Source organism: Eptatretus burgeri, chromosome 5, assembly GCF_056783735.1.
Source record: "Eptatretus burgeri isolate ZD-2024b chromosome 5, Ebu_testis_v1, whole genome shotgun sequence".
NCBI classification, from domain to species: Eukaryota; Metazoa; Chordata; class Myxini; order Myxiniformes; family Myxinidae; genus Eptatretus; species Eptatretus burgeri.
The window spans coordinates 63201359-63225980 of NC_140965.1; the positions used below are offsets into that span (position 1 = coordinate 63201359).

General features: G+C 44.3%; 1 protein-coding gene across 7 annotated transcripts in view; it reads left to right on the forward strand.

Annotated features, from left to right (window-relative positions):
- The first annotated feature begins 341 nt into the window (after window positions 1-341).
- LOC147026552 (uncharacterized) overlaps window positions 342-24622 on the forward strand; it is a 199110-nt gene continuing 174829 nt past the window's right edge. The window contains exons 1-2 of one of the 7 annotated variants that reach the window (XM_085882082.1): window positions 342-636; window positions 23457-23567. Coding sequence is in view for 3 of the 7 variants with exons in the window: in XM_085882073.1 (XP_085738199.1) it covers window positions 604-636; window positions 23457-23567 (144 nt within the window). In the remaining 4 variants the exon portion in view is untranslated. Of the gene's footprint in view, window positions 637-5386; window positions 6647-23456; window positions 23568-24622 lie in introns of those variants that run through there. The other 6 variants (XM_085882080.1, XM_085882073.1, XM_085882074.1 and 3 more) reach the window with 6 other exon arrangements.

Below are 24622 nucleotides of genomic sequence, written 5' to 3' on the forward strand. Positions count from 1 at the left end.
TCTCTATTTGCTCTTGAGCTTTCGGAAATTTCCAGCTCTTTAAACCTCTGAAGACGTAATGAATAACAAGTGGAGCCAAACCTGAAGTCATGAATATTAAACATTGAAAGTTAAACTTTATTTTAAAATAAACCGATTAAAATGTACGAGCGTTAACTCGCTCGTGTTGGGAGTATTAAACGTTACACGCAAAGCCCGTTTTACGTTCCACAAAGCGCAACCAATGTGAAGCTGTGGGAAAATTATTAAATCTTTATATTATTTGTGTGGCGTTTGCGAAAGCTGTTCATTGGTTGGTGATCAATTAAATATTCAGACGGGCATGGAGGGGGTGTGGCCTTGACGATGCGTGGTGACGTAATACGCTGCGGCGATCGTTTTGCAAGACGACGACGACGTCGTCGTCGTCGTCGTCGTGTGCTGCGGCGGAGGATCGCGCTCGTGCACGCGCGTGTTTTTTTCCGTCAGCTCTCCCCTCAGCAAAAAAAAATAAAGGAAAATAAACTTCTCCCGTTCAGATCCTTCACACCGATCGTGCCATGTTAGGACCGCTGCTCAGGTCTCGCTTCCGCCGGCTGCGAGTCGCGGCGACCCCGCGGAGCGATGCAGTTCACCAGAGACTCCGTACGGGAGGCAGTAAGTGCTCGTGCACCCCGCCCGCCTTCTCTTTCACGGAGCTCCCTCAGATGTGACTTATTTCGTTCATTAATTAATTAATACTTTGTAAACCGCAAATTGCTTCCTTAATTTGAAACTTGCACCGTATGTATATTTGTTACCATTTGCACTTGCTCTCTACGTCATCCTTTTACCACAGTGAAACCTCGTACCACACGTACACGACACGCACAAATTACCACAGCACATATTGCACATAGAAATCATATTTTACGTGAAATATTTTTTGGTGTATGTTTTTATTAAAAAAAGATTTTTTAATGGCTATCTGAAACAACGAGGCAAGAAACCGTAACGATCTTGTGAAAAGGGTTGATGAATTTTTTTTTTTTAAATAATATTTAATCAGGCCGCACTGCAGGTGCACGATAAAAATCGACATTGACTCCATTGATTGATTTCAATTCGTTCACTTTAAATTCATTTCCACATCCTGAAGTTTGCTTTAATTTTCTTCATTCTCTCAATTTTCGTAACTCATTCACTCAACTTGCATAACTCGTTCACTCAATTTTCGTAACATTCATTCAATTGTCATAACACATTCACTCAATTTGCGTAACACATTCACTCAATTTGCGTAACACATTCACTCAATTTTCGAAAATCATTCACTCAATTTTCATAACTCACTCACTCAATTTTTGTAACTCATTCACTCAATTTGCGTAACTCACTCAATTTTTGTAACTCATTCACTCAATTTGTGTAACTCATTCAATTTTCGTAACTCATTCACTCAATTTTCATAACTTATTTACTCAATTTTCGTAACTCATTCAATTTTCATAACTTATTCAATTTGCAGAATTCATTCACTCAATTTGCGGAACTCATACACTCAATTTGCGGAACTCATTCACTCTCTTTGCGTAACCCGTTCACTCACTTTGCGTAACCCGTTCACTCGCTTTGCGTAACCCGTTCACTCGCTTTGCGTAACCCGTTCACTCGCTTTGCGTAACCCGTTCACTCGCTTTGCGTAACCCGTTCACTCGCTTTGCTTAACCCGTTCACTCGCTTTGCGTAACCCGTTCACTCGCTTTGCGTGACCCGTTCACTCGCTTTGCGTGACCCGTTCACTCGCTTTGCGTGACCCGTTCACTCGCTTTGCGTAACCCGTTCACTCGCTTTGCGTGACCCGTTCACTCGCTTTGCGTAACCCGTTCACTCGCTTTGCGTAACCCGTTCACTCGCTTTGCGTGACCCGTTCACTCGCTTTGCGTAACCCGTTCACTCGCTTTGCGTAACCCGTTCACTCGCTTTGCGTAACCCGTTCACTCGCTTTGCGTAACCCGTTCACTCGCTTTGCGTAACCCGTTCACTCGCTTTGCGTAACCCGTTCACTCGCTTTGCGTAACCCGTTCACTCGCTTTGCGTAACCCGTTCACTCGCTTGCGTAACCCGTTCACTCGCTTTGCGTAACCCGTTCACTCGCTTTGCGTAACCCGTTCACTCGCTTTGCGTAACCCGTTCACTCGCTTTGCGTAACCCGTTCACTCGCTTTGCGTAACCCGTTCACTCGCTTTGCGTAACCCGTTCACTCGCTTTGCGTAACCCGTTCACTCGCTTTGCGTAACCCGTTCACTCGCTTTGCGTAACCCGTTCACTCGCTTTGCGTAACCCGTTCACTCGCTTTGCGTAACCCGTTCACTCGCTTTGCGTAACCCGTTCACTCGCTTTGCGTAACCCGTTCACTCGCTTTGCGTAACCCGTTCACTCGCTTTGCGTAACCCGTTCACTCGCTTTGCGTAACCCGTTCACTCGCTTTGCGAAACTCATTCACTCAATTTTCACTTCACTCAATTTGCGCAATTGACTCGACTCATGTTGCTCAAATTACTCTCCTTGTATGTATGCTCTCTGCCCATCCGAAGTAACTTGATTTCTGAGTTCCAAACGATAAGATAATTGCGAATTTCGAGCAACAAGTCGGTTTGTACCTCTTTCCCACCATGCCCAACGAGCGAAAACTTCTCCCCCACATGTTACCCCCATAGCCCTGAATTTTGTGCCCCCCCCACGCCACCCACCTACCCCCACAGCCTTGACTTTCGCCTACTTTCCAATTTGATCACCCTGCATTTGCTGGAAACCAACTTTGTGCATCTATTTGTTGTATGTGTAAAACAGACTACGCATTGACTTGACAGCCAGAGAATGTTGTGGAGACTTAAGATGTTGAGCTGTCTGCACCTTTGAGTGAAAATCCCTCCCTTCCCAGGTCTACCAACCAAAAATAATAATAAAACAATAAATCTTTAACATGTCATCACAATGTGAACCAGTTGGGAAAACGAAGGATCTTTTATAACACGTTGTCGCTATTGTTTGTGCGCTCTTTCAATATTTTGATTCTGATCTATCGTCCTCTGTTTCTGAGCGACAGTGCTGCCGAAGCAATTTCTTGGCAAGGTTTGTACGGAGTGGTTTGCCATTGCCTTTCCAGCAGTAGTAAGGGCAGAATTTGGGATTTAGACATGGTGCCGGTGACAGCTCACCTACTCTTCACAAAGGACACCGTGGGATCTTTAACATCCACCAACTAATCCTGGCAGATGGGATGCCCAGTTTAACGTCCATCCGAGGGACAGCACACACATTGATGAATTGCCCTGCCTGTGAAACACCTGGATGACAGTTTATAGCTGGGTCGGGATTCAAACCCAAGCTAGACAGCTTGGTGTTGAGTTTGTGTACCTCTGGGCTATTTTTCCAAACTTAGCTTTTGTATGTTTTTACATTTCTTCATTTGTCATTCTATATACTAGCAGTGAAGCCCTCAAAATGATGAGCAACCCTTCTGTATTTTCACATTCAGCAGATTTGAAAACTCGGGCTACAACAGAAATTACGTACAAAAATCTTGATTTATTCAAATTGTTCATACCTTTTATTTTGGCAGTGTGGAGGCCACAGACTGCTGCTGCGATCACTCCCAAAATAATAAAAACAAGAAAAAGAGCAATCAGAGATTGCAGACCATCGCCAGGACTTCTTTTGAGTGGTGTATTTTTGTAGGTTTTAGGGTAAATCCAATATGGCTGCCCAACCATGTGACCTACGATTTCATGTGTGAACCTTTTGTTCTTCATGGACAGGCTGTCATACGTGTAAAGTTTCACCTCAATTTGTTCAGCCACTTCAGAGAAAAATTTTGAAGGTTTTAATTTAATTTTATCTTTTTTAAACAACGCTGAATCAAGTGCTGCTGAATCAAGTGACCGATGACGTCATGAATTTTTTTCCTGTGGACAATTTTATCCCTCTGATCCTGAAAAAAATTCATGCTGATCGGATGTGGCGTTCTGCATAACATGCAACAAGAAAATGAGCAATCAGATTGCAGATCATCACCAGGACTTATTTTGAGTGGTGTATTTTTTTATGGGTTTTCGGGGAAATCAAATATGGCTACCAAACCATGTGACCAATGACATCATATGTGTGAACCTTTTGTTCCTCATGGACAGGCGGTCCGTCATGTGTGTAAAGTTTCGCCTCGATCTGTACAACCACTTCAGAAAATATTTTTTGAAGGTTTTTTTTTTTTTTAATAATATGGCTGCCAAATCACGTGTCCAACGACGTCACTGTTTTCTTTTTCTGTGCACCATTTTATCCTTAGATGACCTTCAAAAAGTTTCATACTGATTGGATGTGGCCTTATAGATATGCAATTATGATGTCATAATGAAAGCACCTATAATGTCATAAAAAAAATCACACTCATTCCCCATGAGGAGTACTTGCTATGTGCCAAGTTTCAATTTTTTTCCTTGATGTGGTTTCAGAGATATTGGTGCAAAGTTTTTCTGTTTTTCAATTTGGCTGCTACACCACGTGACCTATGATGTCATTATCAATAAAATATTCTGTGTGAGTCGTCGTACCAATGGTGAAAATTTTGTCTCAATCCGCTTAAGCAGTTACAGAGAAAAACATGAAAGTTCTGTGCGGACAAACAGAGAGACACAAACAAACAAATGGACCTAAATGCAATACCTTCTCCTCTAGTGAGGGTAATAACCTTCATACATGATGCAAAAACATTCGTACTGCTTACATGCATAGATAATGCATCGTGGTGATTTCGCTCAGATAATTCCAATTGCACCGGGCCATAGGCTGATGCAGTGAAAGTGTGTGTACCTCTACATCTTCACAAAATGGAAGATGTATGATTTTTTTCAGGTTCTACTTGTGGGTGGAGTTGGGCGAGCTGTCCAACCAATGGGGTAATGGCAGCCAGTCCACACACGCACATGCACATTCACCATACAGTAGCTTCATTATAGTATGATAATTCACAAAGTATCTCTGTACCTGTTTGTGTCTTTGTTTGTTTGTGCTATTTCTTTGTTTTCTTTGTTTGTTCAGCAGCACTCCAAATGCTGCTTCCTCATCCCCCATCCAGAAGGATGGGCTTTTTATAACAACAATAATAAAAACCGACGTTTATCGTGTGAAAGTCGCTGTTGCTGAGAAATTAAAGTCACTGATTCATAAGCTCGTGTATGCGGTTCTCGATCCCAGACAAAGCCTTGTACAACAGTTCTTTCTTCTTGGGTGAGGAAAAGCGCTTCGTACATACACATACACGTACATACACACATTTACATACATACACACCTCCTTTCCTTTTTTTATATGTGTATATATATATATATATATATATATATATATATATATATATATATTGTTATGGATTTCAGAATCGGATCTCACTAATGCATACAAACATTTAGGTCCTCAGACAGTTATTTCCCTAAATGCATGTCCAGGATAGACCCATCCCCATGTCTGGTGGGATTATAACTTTGATGCATTGGAGAAGGGTAAAGAATCGATTCCCTTTCTTATGGGATGGCCTTTTTCTCTTCACGACAGACAAATTCATGCAAATGAGATAGCCGTTAGCCCAACGGAGGCTCCTCTACCCCCCCCCCCCTTTTCGTCAGGACACATTGGCTTGGAGGTGGACGATTTATTTACACCTTGGACTTGCAGGACATTTGATTAAGCACACCGCAGGCTTTTCCAGAGCAGTTATTCTGACGGTCAAATCCAGGTTTGGATAATTTACCTCACCCACCTCTTTCACCGACGTTGGCACCCATCTTTTTCCATCGACGTTTGATGCCCCGTTTGGTAACTCTGTTGATGGTTGTTATTGACATTTTCTGAGCGCTTCACATTTTTGCTCGGTAATTCTGGCAAATGGCTGCTTTCTGCCTTTCGTCCAGCACCACAAACATTGCATCATAAGCCAGGCCTGTGCAGATTTGGGGTTCCATCTCGCTCTGGTAAGGAAGGAATGGTCGCGAGATTGGCGGTTTTGTCACGTGCAACGATGCACCAATAGGCAAGGTGGATTTGGCTGAAGTCTGCTTGAGGCTCCCCCCAGACTGGCCCCCTATAAAAAGGATGGGGTGACAGTTTGTGACAGTTAATGAGAGCTGATTGTGGCTTCTTACAGCTCTGAGAGTTTTGTGATAGTTTGGGACAGCTGTGTGGCGGCTATTTTCAACTCTAGTCAGTTCCATTCAGATGGTTGGTGAGCTTGTGACAGTGTAGTTTGTGACAGCTGGTGATGGCCTTTCAGCCCTGATCGCTGGTGACAGCCTTACAGTGCCACAGTCCCTCGTAGCACCTCACAGTGCCTCAGTTCCTTGCAGCTTTTTACAGTGCCTCACAGTGCCTCAGCGCCTTACAGCTTCTTGCAGCTGTCCGTTGGTTGCGGCTCCTGGTGGCTCCTGAAAGTGGGTGACGGTTGGACCGTTCATGCTGGTTCTGTTCGGGACCTACTCTTGGCGTCCCTGGTTCCTGGGGGTGACAACATGACGTTGATTGGTGTTCGAGCCTATTTGCAGGTGGGTGCACGGTGAGGCAGAGTGCTGGCAGCGGACCAAGGCATGCTCACACAATTTGGGACAGTTTTATTTGACGCACGGCAACTTTTACCTTGGTGAGCGAGACCGTATTTCTCTCCCCCCACCCCCCCCCCCCCTGAATGATCTGCTGGGTAGCCTTGTCTTGTATTTAATCGTTAAGTGAGGCATAGTGATAAGCATTTGCTCTTTGTCTGTTTTTCTATCAATGCCTGTTTAATTCTTTATTTGCTTGAGATTATTTTGATTGATTTGAATTTTCCTATTTTCACCACAAATAAATGAAAAGTTCTTCTGTTTATTTATTTTTTTTCCTTAAAAATAAATTCCTTGTTGACGTTTCAACCTGTCCGTGCTTGTCCTTTCCTTCCATTGATCCAGCATTGTCCGAACCTAGATAGACTGGGAGGTAATTACCAAACTAATTGACCTGTCGTAGTCGACGTGCACCAGCGGTAAACGCTCGGTCGCCCTAATTAAGATCTAATCAAGATAAGATTGGTGCATCGCTGAGGGTGCGTCCCCCATTCAGGAAGCCACGTGACCTCAAGTTAAATGGCAAAATTAGATGGTGGACACTGGAACTCATGGTTAACTGATTGGCGTTCGTGGTTGTAAAGCAACCCACTGTACCACGAAGTTAAGTGTAAGTGGTGGCCCCACGTCCGGCTCTTCCGAGGAGAAATGGGGATTAACCCCCTCATAATACACTTGGTACCCGTGGCCGTAACTATATATATATACACACATACATATGACTGGCTCTCACTCTATATTTGGTTTGTTCTCGAACTGTGGAAACAATTTAACGTGAACATTTATGGTCATAAACAAGTAAGAGTGTAAGCTTCAGCAGAGTGTAAAGAGATCCAGATTGGTGTTGAAAAAGTTTTTTTTTTATTTTTGGAAACTTGGCTCAACTGAAAACACGTGTCCAGTATGTTTGCAGCATCTGTCACTAAGGTACAGTTCATGAGCTTCACAGGAAGCCAGTCATGATTTTGCAAATCCATCATTAGTGTTAAAAGCATTGGCGAGTCGCCGATAAGGTCCACAAAATGAAAGTCTTTTCCTCCAAGTGCTTTTCCCCCATTATAATACAAACTCCTCATACATTGATACGCATACTCATACAGTGGTTCATTGGACACAGAGTTGGCTATATTTGTTTGGAATATGAGTGGCACACCTGTGCACTTGTGAGATGGATTGCATTGTTTGTGGGATTTGATTTTTGCCATCCGTGGCTGAAAATGAACCATAGCATCAATGAAAATAGTGATGAAAGTTCATATTTACTGTTTCAGTGTGTTTAGGTAGTTTTTCAACGAGAGCTCCTCTGGTTTTTATACCGCTTGAGGTTGAGTGCAGCTGGCAAATGTGTTTTGACATTGGGTGCAGAAAAAGTTTGGTGGGTGTGGGAGGTGTTCTAAACAAGTGAATAGGATGAGGGGTGTTCAAAATGTTCCAGGAAAAGTGTGTCTGGTGTGTGTGACTGGTGTTTGTGTATCAACTCCTGAGCTCACTGGAAAAAGAAAACAAAAACGAAGGAATAAAATTGCAAATCGAATGTACGTTTTGGCTATTCATTCGTGCTTTTAGGTTGAGTTATATTTTATCATGTTTTGTTCATATTTGTTGGGGCTAATCTCCTCCAGTTCCATCATCAGTACCGGTATATATAACATCTTCGCTGCATAATGCACAAAATACCCTATAAATTCATCTTTGATGTTTATAAAATGTTTTTATGGTTTTGGCAACTTTATCACTATTCTGAGTTGTCAACACAAGCTTGCCCAGTCCAATCATCTCTCTGAAGTTTTCTTTGATTGTCCATTGTATGTTGTTTGTTTTCGTACTATTCAGCCAAATGTTTGCTAAGAGTTGGCAAACATTGTGAAATTGACACAAGGCCTGTCTGAGTGGATGTATGAACTGGGATTTGTAACATTAAGCTTACACGAAGCACATGGTACAACAGAGAACACCCCTTGAAAAACTACTGGTAGTTTGTCCTCTTCAGATATTTCGATCAAATGAAGAAACCCCACATTCTTATTCTGTTTGAAATCCAGATGAATATTCAAAGGTCTTGTCCAAATATTACTTGCATTCCTTGTTAACATGGAAAATGAAAACTGCATTATCTATGCATTTTGAATTTGCATTGGGGTCTGGATTAAATATTTGTGCTTAAAGGTCCCCTGACATGCAAAACTTTCTGGTTATTTATATATTAACTTGATCTTCCTCGTGAAGAAATCACCCATGTTTTTTTTTTAAAATCAAAATTGGCATAATTAGAGCAATATTTCGATCATTTCTGGTGCTTTTCACAACTTGCAATGCCCCGCCCCAAAAAAGTTGACTTCAGCGAATCGCAGCGTTGACGTCACATACAGAAACTCGCACAGAGTGGATTGACTCGAGATCTCTAGAGTCTAGAGTCTAGACTAGTCCGATAAATCCGTCGTCCGTCCGACTGGTCCGATAAATCTGACGTGCTGTAGCTTTCTTTTATTATTCTCTTTTCTTCATTGTTTTCTTCTCTCTCTCTCTGTCTCTGTCTCTGTCTCTCTCTCTTCAGTGCAGCTTGTGGCTGCTGGTTGCATCATTGGTTGGGACGCGGCTATGCCGCTGATGCAGTGTCCCCCTTACCAGTACACTGGTGCTCATTTTGCCGACCTCGGAAGGATGACAGGCTGAGTCAACCTCCTGGTGTATTTTAATTCAGCGGCCAACGAGGATTTAACTCAGGACCCTAGGATCCCAAGTCGCCACACTCACCACTAAGCCAACACCAGGCTTATTGTTTTCTACTGGTGCTACATGACAACAGCAGGAATAAAATAAATAAAAATGCAACAGAACGTCAGATTTATCGGACTACTCGAGACAATTGTGTCACAATGTGTGTTCTGCACACAAATTTTCATCGTATCCGAACAGTGAGATTGCTTCGTTTTATGCGTGGAGAGATACGGCCGATGACATGCGCCGGCCTTGCTTGCGATTTATTCGCCGCGGAGAACCATGTCCGCTGTGCTGCGCTGCGTTAGTCACGTCACCTCACTAAAATATTTCTGATATCAAGCAGAATGCAAGTCGAATTTACATTATTGAATTACGAATAGGATTTAGTCTAACCAGTTGTTATTGCCAAGTCTTCCTTCGATGTCCTCCCGATCATAATGAATGCCGGGAATTTCATCGCCATTTTCCTCTGCTTGTCCTGCTTCGGGCTCGAACTGCTAAGGCCGTATTTCATTTCCAGCTGCCTGAACTTCACCTCCCACGACTACGTTATCCGACAATTCTCCATGTGATTCAGACCAAAATCCTTCATTTCTCTCATACTCACTGTCGTTACCAGACAAATGAAAGTCCATGCCACCCATTATTCAAAACCAAATGTTCGATTTTTTTTTTAAAAGCAGAAATGAACGAAGTGATTGAGTCGACCAATCAAATGTGGAAATACACAGAAAGCCAATAGAATCACGTGGACCACCAACCCAAGTAATTTACGTGCAGCCTTTGTAATCCTGTAGTTGACGTCATGTGGGTTACGCCCCTTTCAGGAGAATTTTTAGGGGCGTTCCCGAAGAGGTTTGTTTTTTAATTCTACATTTTACAGAATGGGTATTGTGATAAAACATTGTCAGATCTGAAATCACGATGAAAAAACTCCTATAGGACATATATAAATGAAATTTCAGTACTTTTGCGTGTCAGGGGACCTTTAAAGGTCATGCACATTGAACCTTAGCTTTTATACCAAATTCTGAAAAGAAATAAAAAATTAAAATAAAAACTGTGTGCAACCACCTGTCAGTCAACATGGTAATTCTCTCGAGGTGAGCTCTGAAGATTGTTACCCTCGCCAGAGGAGAGGGTATTGCATTTGGGTCTGTCTGTTTGTTTGTTTCTTTGTTCTGCTTGTTACCTCCGCCACTGAAGGTGAAGGAGGTTATGTTTTCACCCCTTTCTGTCTGTTTGTCTGTCTGTTTGTTTGTGTGCAGGATATCTCAAAAAGTTGTGGATAGATTTGGATGAAATTTTGTGGACGGGTTCGGTGTGTGAGAAGGGCGAACTGATATGATTAGATTTTGGTGAAGATCCGGATCTGGATCCGACTACGAGAATTTTTTAAGTGATTCTTCACCATTGAGAGATGGGGCCAAAAATGATATATAGCATGATATCTCAAAAGGTTGTAGACGGATTCAGATGAAACTTGGTGAACAGGTTGGGTATGTCACAAGGAGGAATTGCTTCCATTTTGGTGAAGATCCGAATCCGGGTCTGGATACGAGAATTATTTAATTTTTAAAGTGATGATTCACCATTGAGAGATGAGGCCAAAAACGATGTATAGCACGATATTTCAAAAATGTATTTGTCCTGATATGTTCTCGTGGATCAGACATTACGTGGCAGAGGTATGCGCTCTCCCAAGTGCCATTCTCGTTTGTCTGTCTATCTGTCTGTTTGTTTGTCCATACAGAACTTTAGTGTTTTTCTCCACAACCGCTTGTCGGATTGAGATGTAATTTTCACCATCGTAGCGACTACTCACGTGGAATGTTTTAATCATAATTATGACATCATAGGTCACGTGGTGTGGCAGCCATCTTGGAAAAATGGAAAAACTTCTGACCTCTGTAACTGAAACCACACCAAGGAAAACAATTGAACCTTGGCACATGGCAAATAATCCTCATGGGGAATAGGTGTGATTTTTTTTAATGACATCATTGGTGCTTTTGTTATGATGTCATAATTGCAGATGTAGAACACCACATCCGATCAGTATGAAAACTTTTGTCGGTCATCTTGGGATAAATTGGTCCACAGAAAAATAAACAAAAAAACCTGATTCGGCAGCCGTATTGTTGGTTTTTTTTAAAACCTTCAAAAATCTTCTCTGAAATGGCTGAACAGATCAAGGCAAAACTTTGAACTTATGACTGCCAACCCATGAAGAATAAAACATTCACACACATGATATCATAGGTCACATGGTTTGGCAGCCATATTGGAATTACCCTAAAACCTATAAAAAATCTTTGTCTCCAGAATGGCTGTAAAGATCGAGGGGAAACTTCACACAAATGTTCCCAAGCCTGGGGGATACCAGGGTATTCATGAATAATTGATGTCACATGGTCCGATAGAGATATTGGATTGAGTGAAAATCTTTTTAAAAAATTATTTCTCTTCAACCGCTTCATCGATTGAAGTGGAACTTCACAATTATGATCTCGTAGTAATGGGGAATATATGTGTTACATTTTAACCTAATCAGACGCATGGTCTAGCAGCCAGAATTAGTTTTTTTTTCTTTTTAATCTGGGTTCTTTTCGATTATTTATATATATATATATATATATATATATATATATATATATATATATATATGTATATATGTATATATATATGTATATATATTTATATATGTATATATATGTATATATGTATATATATGTACATATATGTATATATGTATATATGTATGTATATATATATATATATGTATATATATGTATATATATATATGTATGTATATATATGTATGTATATATATGTATATATATATTTATATATATTGTTGCGGTATTCGCGCCCGCCGGCGTGCTGACGGCCACGTAACTCGAATCGCGGCACGTCGCCCACCGGACGGACAATCCAGTCGTGACCCTCTCGGACTAACGCCGGGAACCAGTCACGGGTGGACCTTTCGGTCTCACCGCGATCGAGCCAATCAGCCCCCGCGTGGGATAGGGTTGCTCGCCGGGTCGACCTACCTAAGTACCCACGCGGAGGGTAGACCGGGCGATCGCACCTCGCCGCAGGTCGACTTCGGACACGGGCCACTTAGCGACCCGTTCCGTACTATCAGAATAACCGAGCGGTGTTATCGTCGACCTCGACGGTTCGATTAATTATCGGGCGTATTCAGCCCACTACCAACCCTTTACGTGAAGCAAGATGAGGATTCAATGGAGGAAAAGACGAAGCGAAGCGGGAGAACAGTTCAACATTAAAGCACATTTATTCGCGGCACACGGGAAGCACACAAATACAATTCCACCAAATGCACACAAAAAAAGAAAACACAATTCCATTTACACAAAAAGCAAATATAAAAGTGAAAACAATGCAGAGCTAATACCGACTACCGAGCACACGGCAACACTTATACAATTCTACTTCACAGACGGCGCCGACAACACATACCCAAAACCAAGGAAAAGAAATACCCTCAAGGATGAGGCGGGCCTGAGGCCGAGACCGGGTCGCGCCTACCCGTCTGGTGATGAGACGCGGAGCGGCGATGGCGCCTCACTCCGCGGGCCTCGCGGACAGTGCCTGGCAGGGGGTGGGAGAGGGGCCCCCTTGGTCGCACTATCTCAGCGCGGGGGGAAACAGGAGGGGGTTGCTGATGCTCGGGGTATAGAGGATCTTTATTATCCCTGGTGTGCGTCTCCACCTCGGCCAGGTCGCGCTGCCGGCCTTCCTCGGGCGTGCAGCTCCCGGCACCGTCGCGAGCACCCCCTCGTCTGCCTTCGCCGCTGCCGCCTCTCCGCCTCTGGACTCTCCACCCTGGACTCTTCTTTGGGCTCTCCTCGTTCGACTCTCTTCAGCTTCTCCAGCTACTGCAGGCTTCGGGCTCCAGACTTCCACACTCTTCTCTCTCTGCTGACTGACGAACACCGTCCTTTTATCCCCCCGTAGCTTCGCCTTTTACCCCCTCCCTTTGACCTTTCACCTCGCTCCCCATTGGCCCGAGAAAAAGTGGGCGTGAAGGCTCTGTGATCCACAAAGTTGCATATACCGATCGTTCTGGAGGCGGGGCCAGATCGCCCCTCGCTCAGAGATTGGACGGCAAAAAGTGGGCGTGTGTCGTTTTTGATCCGTTTTTGAAGCACAAAATCCGTGATTTTGTACTCGCTGTTCAACGTGCGCCCTGCACGAGTCCAACACCGGTACCCACAGCGGGGCAAGAACGGTGGCGATGCTACGGTTGCGAGGTGTGACGTGAAGGTCGTGGCGGTTGTGGTGAAGCGGCGTTGTGGTTGGTGGTTGATGTTGTGGTTGTGGTGGTAATCATGGCGGGTGGTCCAAAATAAAGATAGTAAAAGAAAAACGGCTATCCTGAAGAGTCGCAGCTCGCATAAATGACATGTATTCCCACTAGACAACGGGTTTGGGCCTAACTACACATATACTTGCCGAGATACCTCACCTAAGGGACCTGAATGGTGGTTTGCGAATCTGGTAACCACAACACTACCCCCTTCCCTTTTTACAGACTCGTCCCAAGTCGTCAAATTTTCGTGTGCCATCATGTGTAGTTTTCCCCTAGTACATTTTACCTACGGATCCCTGAGTGCGACATTCATGGTATTCGTGTCCCCAAAATAAATAACCTGAGGGCTGCGTAACTATCTAAACAAACTCACTCATACGGACGACTTAAATAAAATTGCCGGCGCTAGGACATACATGCCGGGGGCGCACTCATTTACAGTACATCTTAACCTTAACTTACAAATTTTACACTAAACCATGGCCCAGGATCATTGAACTCTGCAAAGAAAAGCAGTTAGCAGGGAGCCAGGCTGCCCACATGCAGTCTCTGGCTCAAACAATGCAGGTGACAGGGAACGTGGCTGGCTGCTCACACGCAGTCCAAGGCCTTCCCTTTTGAACTGAACGCAGTGAACCACAACGGTGCATGGGCTGCACAAACGCAGTCTCCGTGCCAGCTCAAGTGGCACACGCAATGAGCACAACGAATGGATGCATGAACGGTTTGAACTGAATGCAGTGAACCACAACGGTGCATGGGCTGCACAAACGCAGTCTCCGTGCCAGCTCAAGTGGCACACGCAATGAGCACAACGAATGAATGGATGAATGGATGGACGCAAAACACGGTGCACGGGCTGCCACTGCAGGCCCGTGTTGTAGCTGCCAACAGGGCAGTTCTCGCAGCTTGCAAACTGTTGCCTTGATCCTGGCGCACATGGAAATGAACAGGGGGGGCAAAGCAAAAATTGAACGGGGCTGGTGAACGTGGGCAGTGGGCATGGCATGGCAAAGGCAGCAGGCAAACACAGCCCGCAGAAGAAGGCCGCTGCAGGCAAACACAGCCCGCAGAAGAAGACCGTTGCAGGCAAACACAGCCGGCAGATGAACTGGCCGGCACAGGCCTTGAAGTACAGCAGCTGCAGACGAAGTGGCCGGCACAGGCCTTGAAGCAAAACACGGCCAGCCGATGAAGTTGGCCAGCCTTTGCCGTTCAATGGAGGTTGGTGGAGGGAGTGCGGTGGTGCTGGCCACTTAGAAGGCGGGCTCGGACCTACCTACCTGTCTCCCTCCCAACCTATCGCCTTTGCCTGTCACTGTACATACCCACTCCCTTAATTTGTCAAACCCCAATTTAGCCCCAACTTATTTTTTTGTTGTTTTTATTTTTACTTCCCCACTATAAATCGTCCCCTACCCCCCTTTATCGTCCTTGTTCGGCTAACCTATCCTGTCACCTAGCCTACTCCCAACCCCTACGTTCCCTTCCCGGAGGGGAATAAGGGAGAGCTAACGTCCTGTGTCGAGGCCCAACGAAGCCTCAGAATGGCCTCCCCAGAGTTCGGCGATCTTAACACCAAGTGGGTCCAGCGGCCCACAACGACAGCGAGGGGATGGATGGTGCGGAGGGGTACATCTCCTAATCTACCCTAACCATTTAACTGTTAAACTACCCCGGGGCTTTCAACAAGCACCTCTCGCTTAAACTATTGGTTCTAACAACCCAGATTCCCGTCGCCTGTGTTGGTGTCCTCACAATTTCGGGCCTCGCCCCCCAATTTTCTCTCCGTGCCCTCACACGGTCTCCTGGCTGGGACACGTGGCTCCCTTTGGCAGGCACGACCCTCTGCCGAATCTCCCGCTATGGCACCCCCGGGCACTACACTGCCTCCGAGCCTACCAGCTCCCTAACACCGGGGAGTGCCCCCCATGGCACCTCCCCTGAAACGCACACGTGGCAGGCCGGCCTCCCGGGCCCCTTTCGAGGGTCACCCGTGCCCACAACACTGCCCACGCGGCTAATGGCGCCCCGGGCCCCCGCACCAAGCAGGCGCACCCGTGCCCACTACTCTATCCCGGCCCCCCATGGGCCCATGGCCTACCGCGGCCGACTAGCCTGGTGCCCGGGGTACCCACTCAGCGATACTCACCTTTCGCAGCCACGCTCCCAAGCCCGTCAACAGGGCTCCTGCACCCCTCCAAATGGGTCTCGAGCCTACTTTCCCACCAACAAAACGACCTCCATTTTTCAATTTGACTAACCCAGCTAACTCACTCTACACTGACCCCGGGGTCCCTTGGGCGGGAGTCACTCCTCCCCCCAATCACTCATCGCACCATGCATTCCCCATTCACTCCACACACACAGACCCGCTGGCCTCACTCACTCACCAAGCACATGCTTCCACTTCACTCACCAACTCTTCAACACACACACACCACTGAACTCTGCCATCCTTCTCACTACATCCCCTAACTAACTCGTGCTCCCACGTCGTCCCTTAAACTACAGCACGTTCCTTTTAACACTACGTAGCTAAGCTACGTCCCCACTACACATCCAAAGTCTGTCTCTGTCTCCAAATCATCTCATTTTATTTCCCCACCTAAAGCTCACTAAATCCCTCTAACTAATCCATTCCACGGACTCCATGAGGACTTACCCCTGCCCCATGAAGTCGGTCTAACTAAGCTAACCCTTCCCCCTAACTAGTTTCCATCCTGTGCCCAGGTAAGGGGGTCTTCCACCCCTTGCCCAGGAATCCTTTGCACCCGAAAGTGAGGCTTGCTTTTTTTTTCTTCCCATGCGCAGCACCTGCGCGGCAACTCAGAGCTCGCGCACTTTGCACCTGCCCGTGACGTCATGCAGCTGCACGTGTTCCTCGTCCCTCCTTGGACGGGACCATCCGGCAGAGATACCCCTCCTGCCGGATTCCAACCACACGTGCAGCCATGACGTCACCGTGCGCATAAAAAAAACACAAGCCCCACGTCTCGAGGGGTTCCCCACGCGAACACATGTGCTTTGCCCGTTGGAGCTGAACACACACGATCGCGTGGAGAACCCGTCCGGTCCAAATCCATTTACCTGCCTAAACTTTGTCCGTCCGCGGGATCGGCAAATCCACCGTGTGCGTTTCCGGACCGGGACTTCACTCTCGCAAGCGAGCACGTGGTGGTCTCGTGCGTTGCACAGCACGGACCGCGTGCTCACTGCTGGGTGAACCCGGCACGGTCCACGAAACAACTACAGCCGCTACTCGGCTTTCTCTCTGTCGCCGTCGTCGTCTCCATTCAACCCACGCACACCTGCGTGTCACGACGCACACAGTCCACTCCATCACATTCACACGGGGAGACGCGGCTGCGTGCTCCCGCATGCCAACCGACATCTCCCTCACATACCGCTCTCTCACACACACGGTCTCCCTGGCACACAGCGACCTTGCACACGGCCGTTCACTCACGCGTGCCTCACTACTCACACAAACCATACTACTCACACGTGGTGCTCCATTCACTCGCGCGGGGGCACTCACCCGCGGTGCCTCACTCACACTCCGTGCCTCATCCACACTGGCCGTTTCATCCACACACACGGCCTCACTCACACACGGTGCCCCATCCACACCCGGCGTGCTGGGAAGCACGCACTCTGGCACCATCGCCACCACACCACTCACACACGGGGTCGCTTCCACACACGGGGACGCACTCACACCTTGCACCACACACACAGGGACAACCACACTGGGGATTCGTGTCCCCACAAGGGTCTCCGGGGCCTCTATACCCCCAAGCTCTCCAAGCACCTGTCCACAGCACCCGTCCCCTTAACCTCGCAAAGCACGACCGAACTCACCTGGTCGTGACTCGCCTCAAGGGGGAATACTCCCTCCCCTCGTTCCTGGAGGAGGCCATCCAGGTGCTCGCACTGGGTCTCTACCCAGTCCGCCAGCTCACCCCCATGATCCTCCACTACCTCCGTGTGTGTGTGCGCGTCACTTACCCCGTCTTCATCGTGCAGTCTCTCCTCTATTTTGTCTGTCTCCCGTGTCTCTATACATTTTCTCTCCTGGTTCCTTTTCCTTTCCCATCTGAGTCGTTCTTTCTCTCTGAGCCCCATTAGCTGTTCGTTCTCCCTCTGTTTTAGTTGTTCAATTTCACACTCATAGAGTTGTTGTTTTCTCTCCCACTGTTCCTCCTGCTCTTTGTTTTCCAATCTCATCGTTTCTTTCAATTGGCTCATTTCCTTCCTGTGTTTCATTCGCTGTTCTCTCACGACTCTTCCTCGTTTCCTCTCCTGTCCTTCCTTCTCCAGTTTCATGGTTTGCTTCATTTGGTTAATCTCCTTTTTGTGTTTAATTTGCTGCTGTCTCATTACTCTTCCTCGTTTCCTCTCCTGTCCTTCCTTCTCCAGTTTCATGGTTTTCTTCATTTGGTTCATCTCCTGTTTGTGTTTCATTCGCTGTTCTTTGTCTATCTCGTACTCCAGCCTCAGCTTTTCTTCCAATTGGTCAACCTCAGATTCATGTTCTTTTTGTTTTCTATTCCATTGTTCCTCTCGTTCTTCCCTCTCCAATCTCGTTGTGTCCTTCAATCTCCTGATTTCTCCTTCCTGCTTCATTCCTTGCTCCTTTACTTTCTCCTCGTATTCAAACCTATTTTTTTCCTTTTGTCGTTCAGTTTCAAATTCATACTCTTTCAGTTTTCTATTCCACTGTCTTTCTTGTTCCTCCTTCTGCAATCTCGTCATTTCTTTCAACTGACTGATTTCTTTCTGTCTCATTCGTTCTTCCTTCATTACTCTTTCTTGTTCCTCATTCTTTAGTCTGGCCTTCGCTTCCAGCTGTTCGATCTGTACAGTGTGGTTTCTTAAAGTTTCATTTTCCGTTCTCTTCCTTTCCTCTTTTAACACTCAGTTCGTTTTGTAGTTCCCTCTCTTTGTTTTGGTGTTTCTGTAACTCAGAAACTTTCTTTTCCAATTCCTTTCTCATCTCCGCACACTCAGACTTTGCTTTGGCTTCTAACTGTTCTTCCGGCTTGCGCTTGTGGTTTTCTACCCGTCTTCCCAGTTCCTCTGTCTCCGTTTTTCCCTCCAGTCCCAGCTTATCAACTCTCTTCATGTCTTGAAGTCTTTTCTCACACTCCACCGTTTCGACCTTCAATCCCTCCTCTGTCTCCTCCTGGCTTTCTTTTAATTTTTCTAATACCTTCTTTACCTCGTGTCTCGTCTTACACGTCTCCCGAATTATTTTCTCGCCCGCCCCGACCGCGGGCCTGACAGCTGTTGCACTCCCCCCCAGCTCGTTCGTCCCAGCACGTGGCAGCGCCATTTTCTCGCCCGTGGTCCGCGTTTCGCTCCTCGCCATAATGCCTGCCTGCAGGCCTATGCCCATGCTCTGCATCTCACCCCGCATTTCTTTCATTTGGTTTTTCGCTTCGAGTGCGTTTCCATCCATTTTTTTATTTTCCATTTGTTGCGTATTTCTCTTCATTTCGTTGTTCCTTTCTTTCATTTCGGCATTCCTGTAATCCAGTTTGTCATTTATGCTCTGCGCGAGTTCCATAATCTGCCGCATTGTCACCTGCCCTGGCCACTCCCACTGACTACATTTAGTGGTGGAGTTATAATAAAAAAACCGACCAGATGAACGGCATCGATGCCTTTCCCAACCTTCTGGTACGGGTTTCTCTTGCACGGTGATCCCGTCCTGAGCCATGGATTCTACATTACTATTACACATACCTAATCCACCCGGCACCCGCTCGCCTTGAGACGCCATCTTGCTTCTCGTGAAGGGTTAATTTCGCTCGCTCGTAATTTGGAGGGAATCGGGGGTCGCTTCTCTCACCCCTGGACCGATTCCCGTGAATTTAGCCGGAGACAGGAGAGCCCGTTTTCCTGTTCTCCGATACCAGTGCCGCGAGGAGGGCGATGAATTTGTATCGCACGACCTGACACCAGTGTTGCGGTTTTCGCGCCCGCCGGCGTGCTGACGGCCACGTAACTCGAATCGCGGCACGTCGCCCACCGGACGGACAATCCAGTCGTGACCCTCTCGGACTAACGCCGGGAACCAGTCACGGGTGGACCTTTCGGTCTCACCGCGATCGAGCCAATCAGCCCCCGCGTGGGATAGGGTTGCTCGCCGGGTCGACCTACCTAAGTACCCACGCGGAGGGTAGACCGGGCGATCGCACCTCGCCGCAGGTCGACTTCGGACACGGGCCACTTAAGCGACCCGTTCCGTACTATCAGAATAACCGAGCGGTGTTATCGTCGACCTCGACGGTTCGATTAATTATCGGGCGTATTCAGCCCACTACCAACCCTTTACGTGAAGCAAGATGAGGATTCAATGGAGGAAAAGACGAAGCGAAGCGGGAGAACAGTTCAACATTAAAGCACATTTATTCGCGGCACACGGGAAGCACACAAATACAATTCCACCAAATGCACACAAAAAAAAGAAAACACAATTCCATTTACACAAAAAGCAAATATAAAAGTGAAAACAATGCAGAGCTAATACCGACTACCGAGCACACGGCAACACTTATACAATTCTACTTCACAGACGGCGCCGACAACACATACCCAAAACCAAGGAAAAGAAATACCCTCAAGGATGAGGCGGGCCTGAGGCCGAGACCGGGTCGCGCCTACCCGTCTGGTGATGAGACGCGGAGCGGCGATGGCGCCTCACTCCGCGGGCCTCGCGGACAGTGCCTGGCAGGGGGTGGGAGAGGGGCCCCCTTGGTCGCACTATCTCAGCGCGGGGGGAAAACAGGAGGGGGTTGCTGATGCTCGGGGTATAGAGGATCTTTATTATCCCTGGTGTGCGTCTCCACCTCGGCCAGGTCGCGCTGCCGGCCTTCCTCGGGCGTGCAGCTCCCGGCACCGTCGCGAGCACCCCCTCGTCTGCCTTCGCCGCTGCCGCCTCTCCGCCTCTGGACTCTCCACCCTGGACTCTTCTTTGGGCTCTCCTCGTTCGACTCTCTTCAGCTTCTCCAGCTACTGCAGGCTTCGGGCTCCAGACTTCCACACTCTTCTCTCTCTGCTGACTGACGAACACCGTCCTTTTATCCCCCCGTAGCTTCGCCTTTTACCCCCTCCCTTTGACCTTTCACCTCGCTCCCCATTGGCCCGAGAAAAAGTGGGCGTGAAGGCTTTTTGATCCACAAATTTGCATATATCGATCGTTCTGGAGGCGGGGCCAAATCGCCCCTCGCTCACCGATTGGACGGCAAAAAGTTGGCGTGTGTCGTTTTTGATCCGTTTTTGAAGCACAAAATCCGTGATTTTGTACTCGCTGTTCAACGTGCGCCCTGCACGAGTCCAACACCGGTACCCACAGCGGGGCAAGAACGGTGGCGATGCTACGGTTGCGAGGTGTGACGTGAAGGTCGTGGCGGTTGTGGTGAAGCGGAGTTGTGGTTGGTGGTTGATGTTGTGGTTGTGGTGGTAATCATGGCGGGTGGTCCAAAATAAAGATAGTAAAAGAAAAACGGCTATCCTGAAGAGTCGCAGCTCGCATAAATGACATGTATTCCCACTAGACAACGGGTTTGGGCCTAACTACACATATACTTGCCGAGATACCTCACCTGAGGGACCTGAATGGTGGTTTGCGAATCTGGTAACCACAACACTATATATGTATATATATATATATATATATATATATATATATATATATATATATATATATATATATGTATATATATATATATGTATGTATATATATATATGTATATATATATATATATATATATATATGTATATATATATATATGTATATATATATATGTATATATATATATATATATATATATGTATGTATATATATATATATATGTATATATATATATGTGTATATATATATATATATGTATGTATATATATATATATATATATATATATATATATATATATATATATATATGTATGTATATATATGTATGTATATATATATATATATGTATATATATATATATGTATATGTATATATATATATGTATATATATATATATATGTATGTATATATATATATATATGTATGTATATATATATATGTGTATATATATATATATATATATATATATATATATATATATATATATATATATATATATATATATATATATATATGTATATATATATATGTATATATATATATATGTATATATATATATATGTATATATATATATATGTATATATATATATGTATATATATATATATGTATATATATATATATGTATATATATATATGTATATATATATATGTATATATATATATATATGTATATATATATATATGTATATATATATATATGTATATATATATATGTAATGTATATATATATATGTATATATATATATATGTATATATATATATGTATATATATATATGTATATATATATATATGTATATATATATATGTATATATATATATATATATATGTATATATATATATATGTATATATATATATATATATATGTATATATATATATATATATATGTATATATATATATATGTATATATATATATATGTATATATATATATATATGTATATATATATATGTGTATATATATATATATATATATATATATGTATATATATATATATATATATGTATATATATATATGTATATATATATATATATATATATATGTATATATATATATATATATATGTATATATATATATATATGTATATATATATATATGTATATATATATATATGTATATATATATATGTATATGTATATATATATATATATATATATGTATGTATATATATATATGTATATATATATATGTATATATATATATATATATATGTATGTATATATATATATGTATATATATATATGTATATATATATATATATATATATATATGTATATATATATATATATGTATATATATATATATGTATATGTATATATATATATGTATATATATATATATATATATATATATATGTATATATATATATATATATATATATATATATATACTGTATATATACTGTATATATATATATTTTTTTGAATAAGGCTCTCTTGGCTGCACCTGGATGGGTTTCAGTGTGGAGTAGCTGCTGAAACCCAAATCCTATCCAGCTTCCTCCTGATGACTCCATCTTTGCCTTTTTGCTTGTTTTGGTTCCTTCTGATTATTCCAATGTAGGACTGAACCTATTTGGTCTTCCATTTGATTTAATTGAATTTATTTTAATCCCATTCTGAATTGCATTGAATGATGAACAATAATAAAATAACATCATGGGTCAAGATCAGGTGTCCAATAAAAGTGGGGTTGCATCAAAGCAGGACGTCTTGGTCCCCGTTCATCACTGCCAGCAGTTATAAAGTGGCAGTTCTAGTTTAATATGTCTATCATTAATTACGTAACACAAGTATACATTCACCACATAAAAGTGCACAAAAACCAAACAAAACAAGTCCTGGTGAGGGTCTGCCATCTCTGATTGCTCTTTTTCTTCTTGTTTATTTTATCTCTACTGATTATCCTGAGATAGTTGATATGGATTTAAACTCTTGACCCCCAGAGAAGGACTAATGCATTGGCGTCACCATGAGGCTATCATAGTGACCATAAACATAAGTCACCTGAAATTTGTTCGGAGATTTATATCGTGATCAGCAGTATTTTGGTGTTTGTGCCAACTTTCCTTGTCACCAACCAATTTAACTTATTTTTTAAATTTCCACCTTGATCTCTCTCGTACTGCACACCTCTGATTTCAGAGCGCTTGGGGAGTGGAATACTTTACTGTTTTCGATGCCCACACAAACGCAAGTCCACACGAGATGTTGAGCAGAGGACTCAAGGCACAATGGCACAAAAGAAAGGCAAAGGTAAAGCTCTTAAAACACCTTATCCAAACATGCTGAGTTTCATCTCAAACAGGTGCATGCTGAGTGGTTCATTTGAATTGCTGGATGTTAGTCATGCCTCTCTCATTCCTGAATTGCATGTGTTGTTCTTCAATATCTCCTATCACCCTGCCAATGTTTTGCCACATTTGGCCATTACAGAGTTTTGATTATACGGTTGCGTGGGCGTCCTCCCCAAGTCAACTGATTAGCCGGAACCGCAGCTGGTGATGTGACCAAGCACACACCAGAGTCATTTGCCTTGAAGATGGACGGCTTAAGGCCGAATTTGACAGGAAACATCCCGAGCGAAGGTGGTCGATTCTCTGCATTTTAACAAACACGCGTTATCAGGATTACAATTATCCTAATTTAGTCCCCCAGGAATTACCCAAAGGGTTTGAGCAGGAAAGTTGGCAAGGACCGACAATGATGTAGATTGTAGACATTAGTGAAATAAAATAAGCACTTGAATGAAGCATGACAGAATAATAAAGTGAATCCTGCCATGAAGACACAAATAATGACAATACTTAATTGAACAAATAAACGAAATCCCATTAAGGCCCAAACACACAATAACCATACACAAAAGACCAGGTGAGATTGAATGGAAGTTGGATGGTGAAATGTCTGAGACTGATTGCAGGAGCAAGAGCTTGCACAAGTGTTTTGAGTTCCCAGCGACGTAGCTAACCTTTCTCTCTTTCTCTCTTCCCCCCACCCCCCCCCCAAATCACTGTCCTTCTATAGCAGGGAGCACACCCTCTTATCCACTCCCCCACCCCTGATGCATGGATGTCAGGAAAACACAGGAAGTGGCGGCACGCTTATCGCTAGACAATCACAGACTCGATACCGAGTTTATATCTCTAATCTTGCCACTGACACTCATTCGTAGACACAAGACATAAGGGACAGAAAGGAAAGAAAGTTTGGGAGGGAGATTGGGGGCCTTCTCTGAATCCCAGAATGGTGTAGGTAGTTGGCAGGACGAGACGGGGAAAGGCCAGACGAGCTTCTCGTTCGTATCTCGC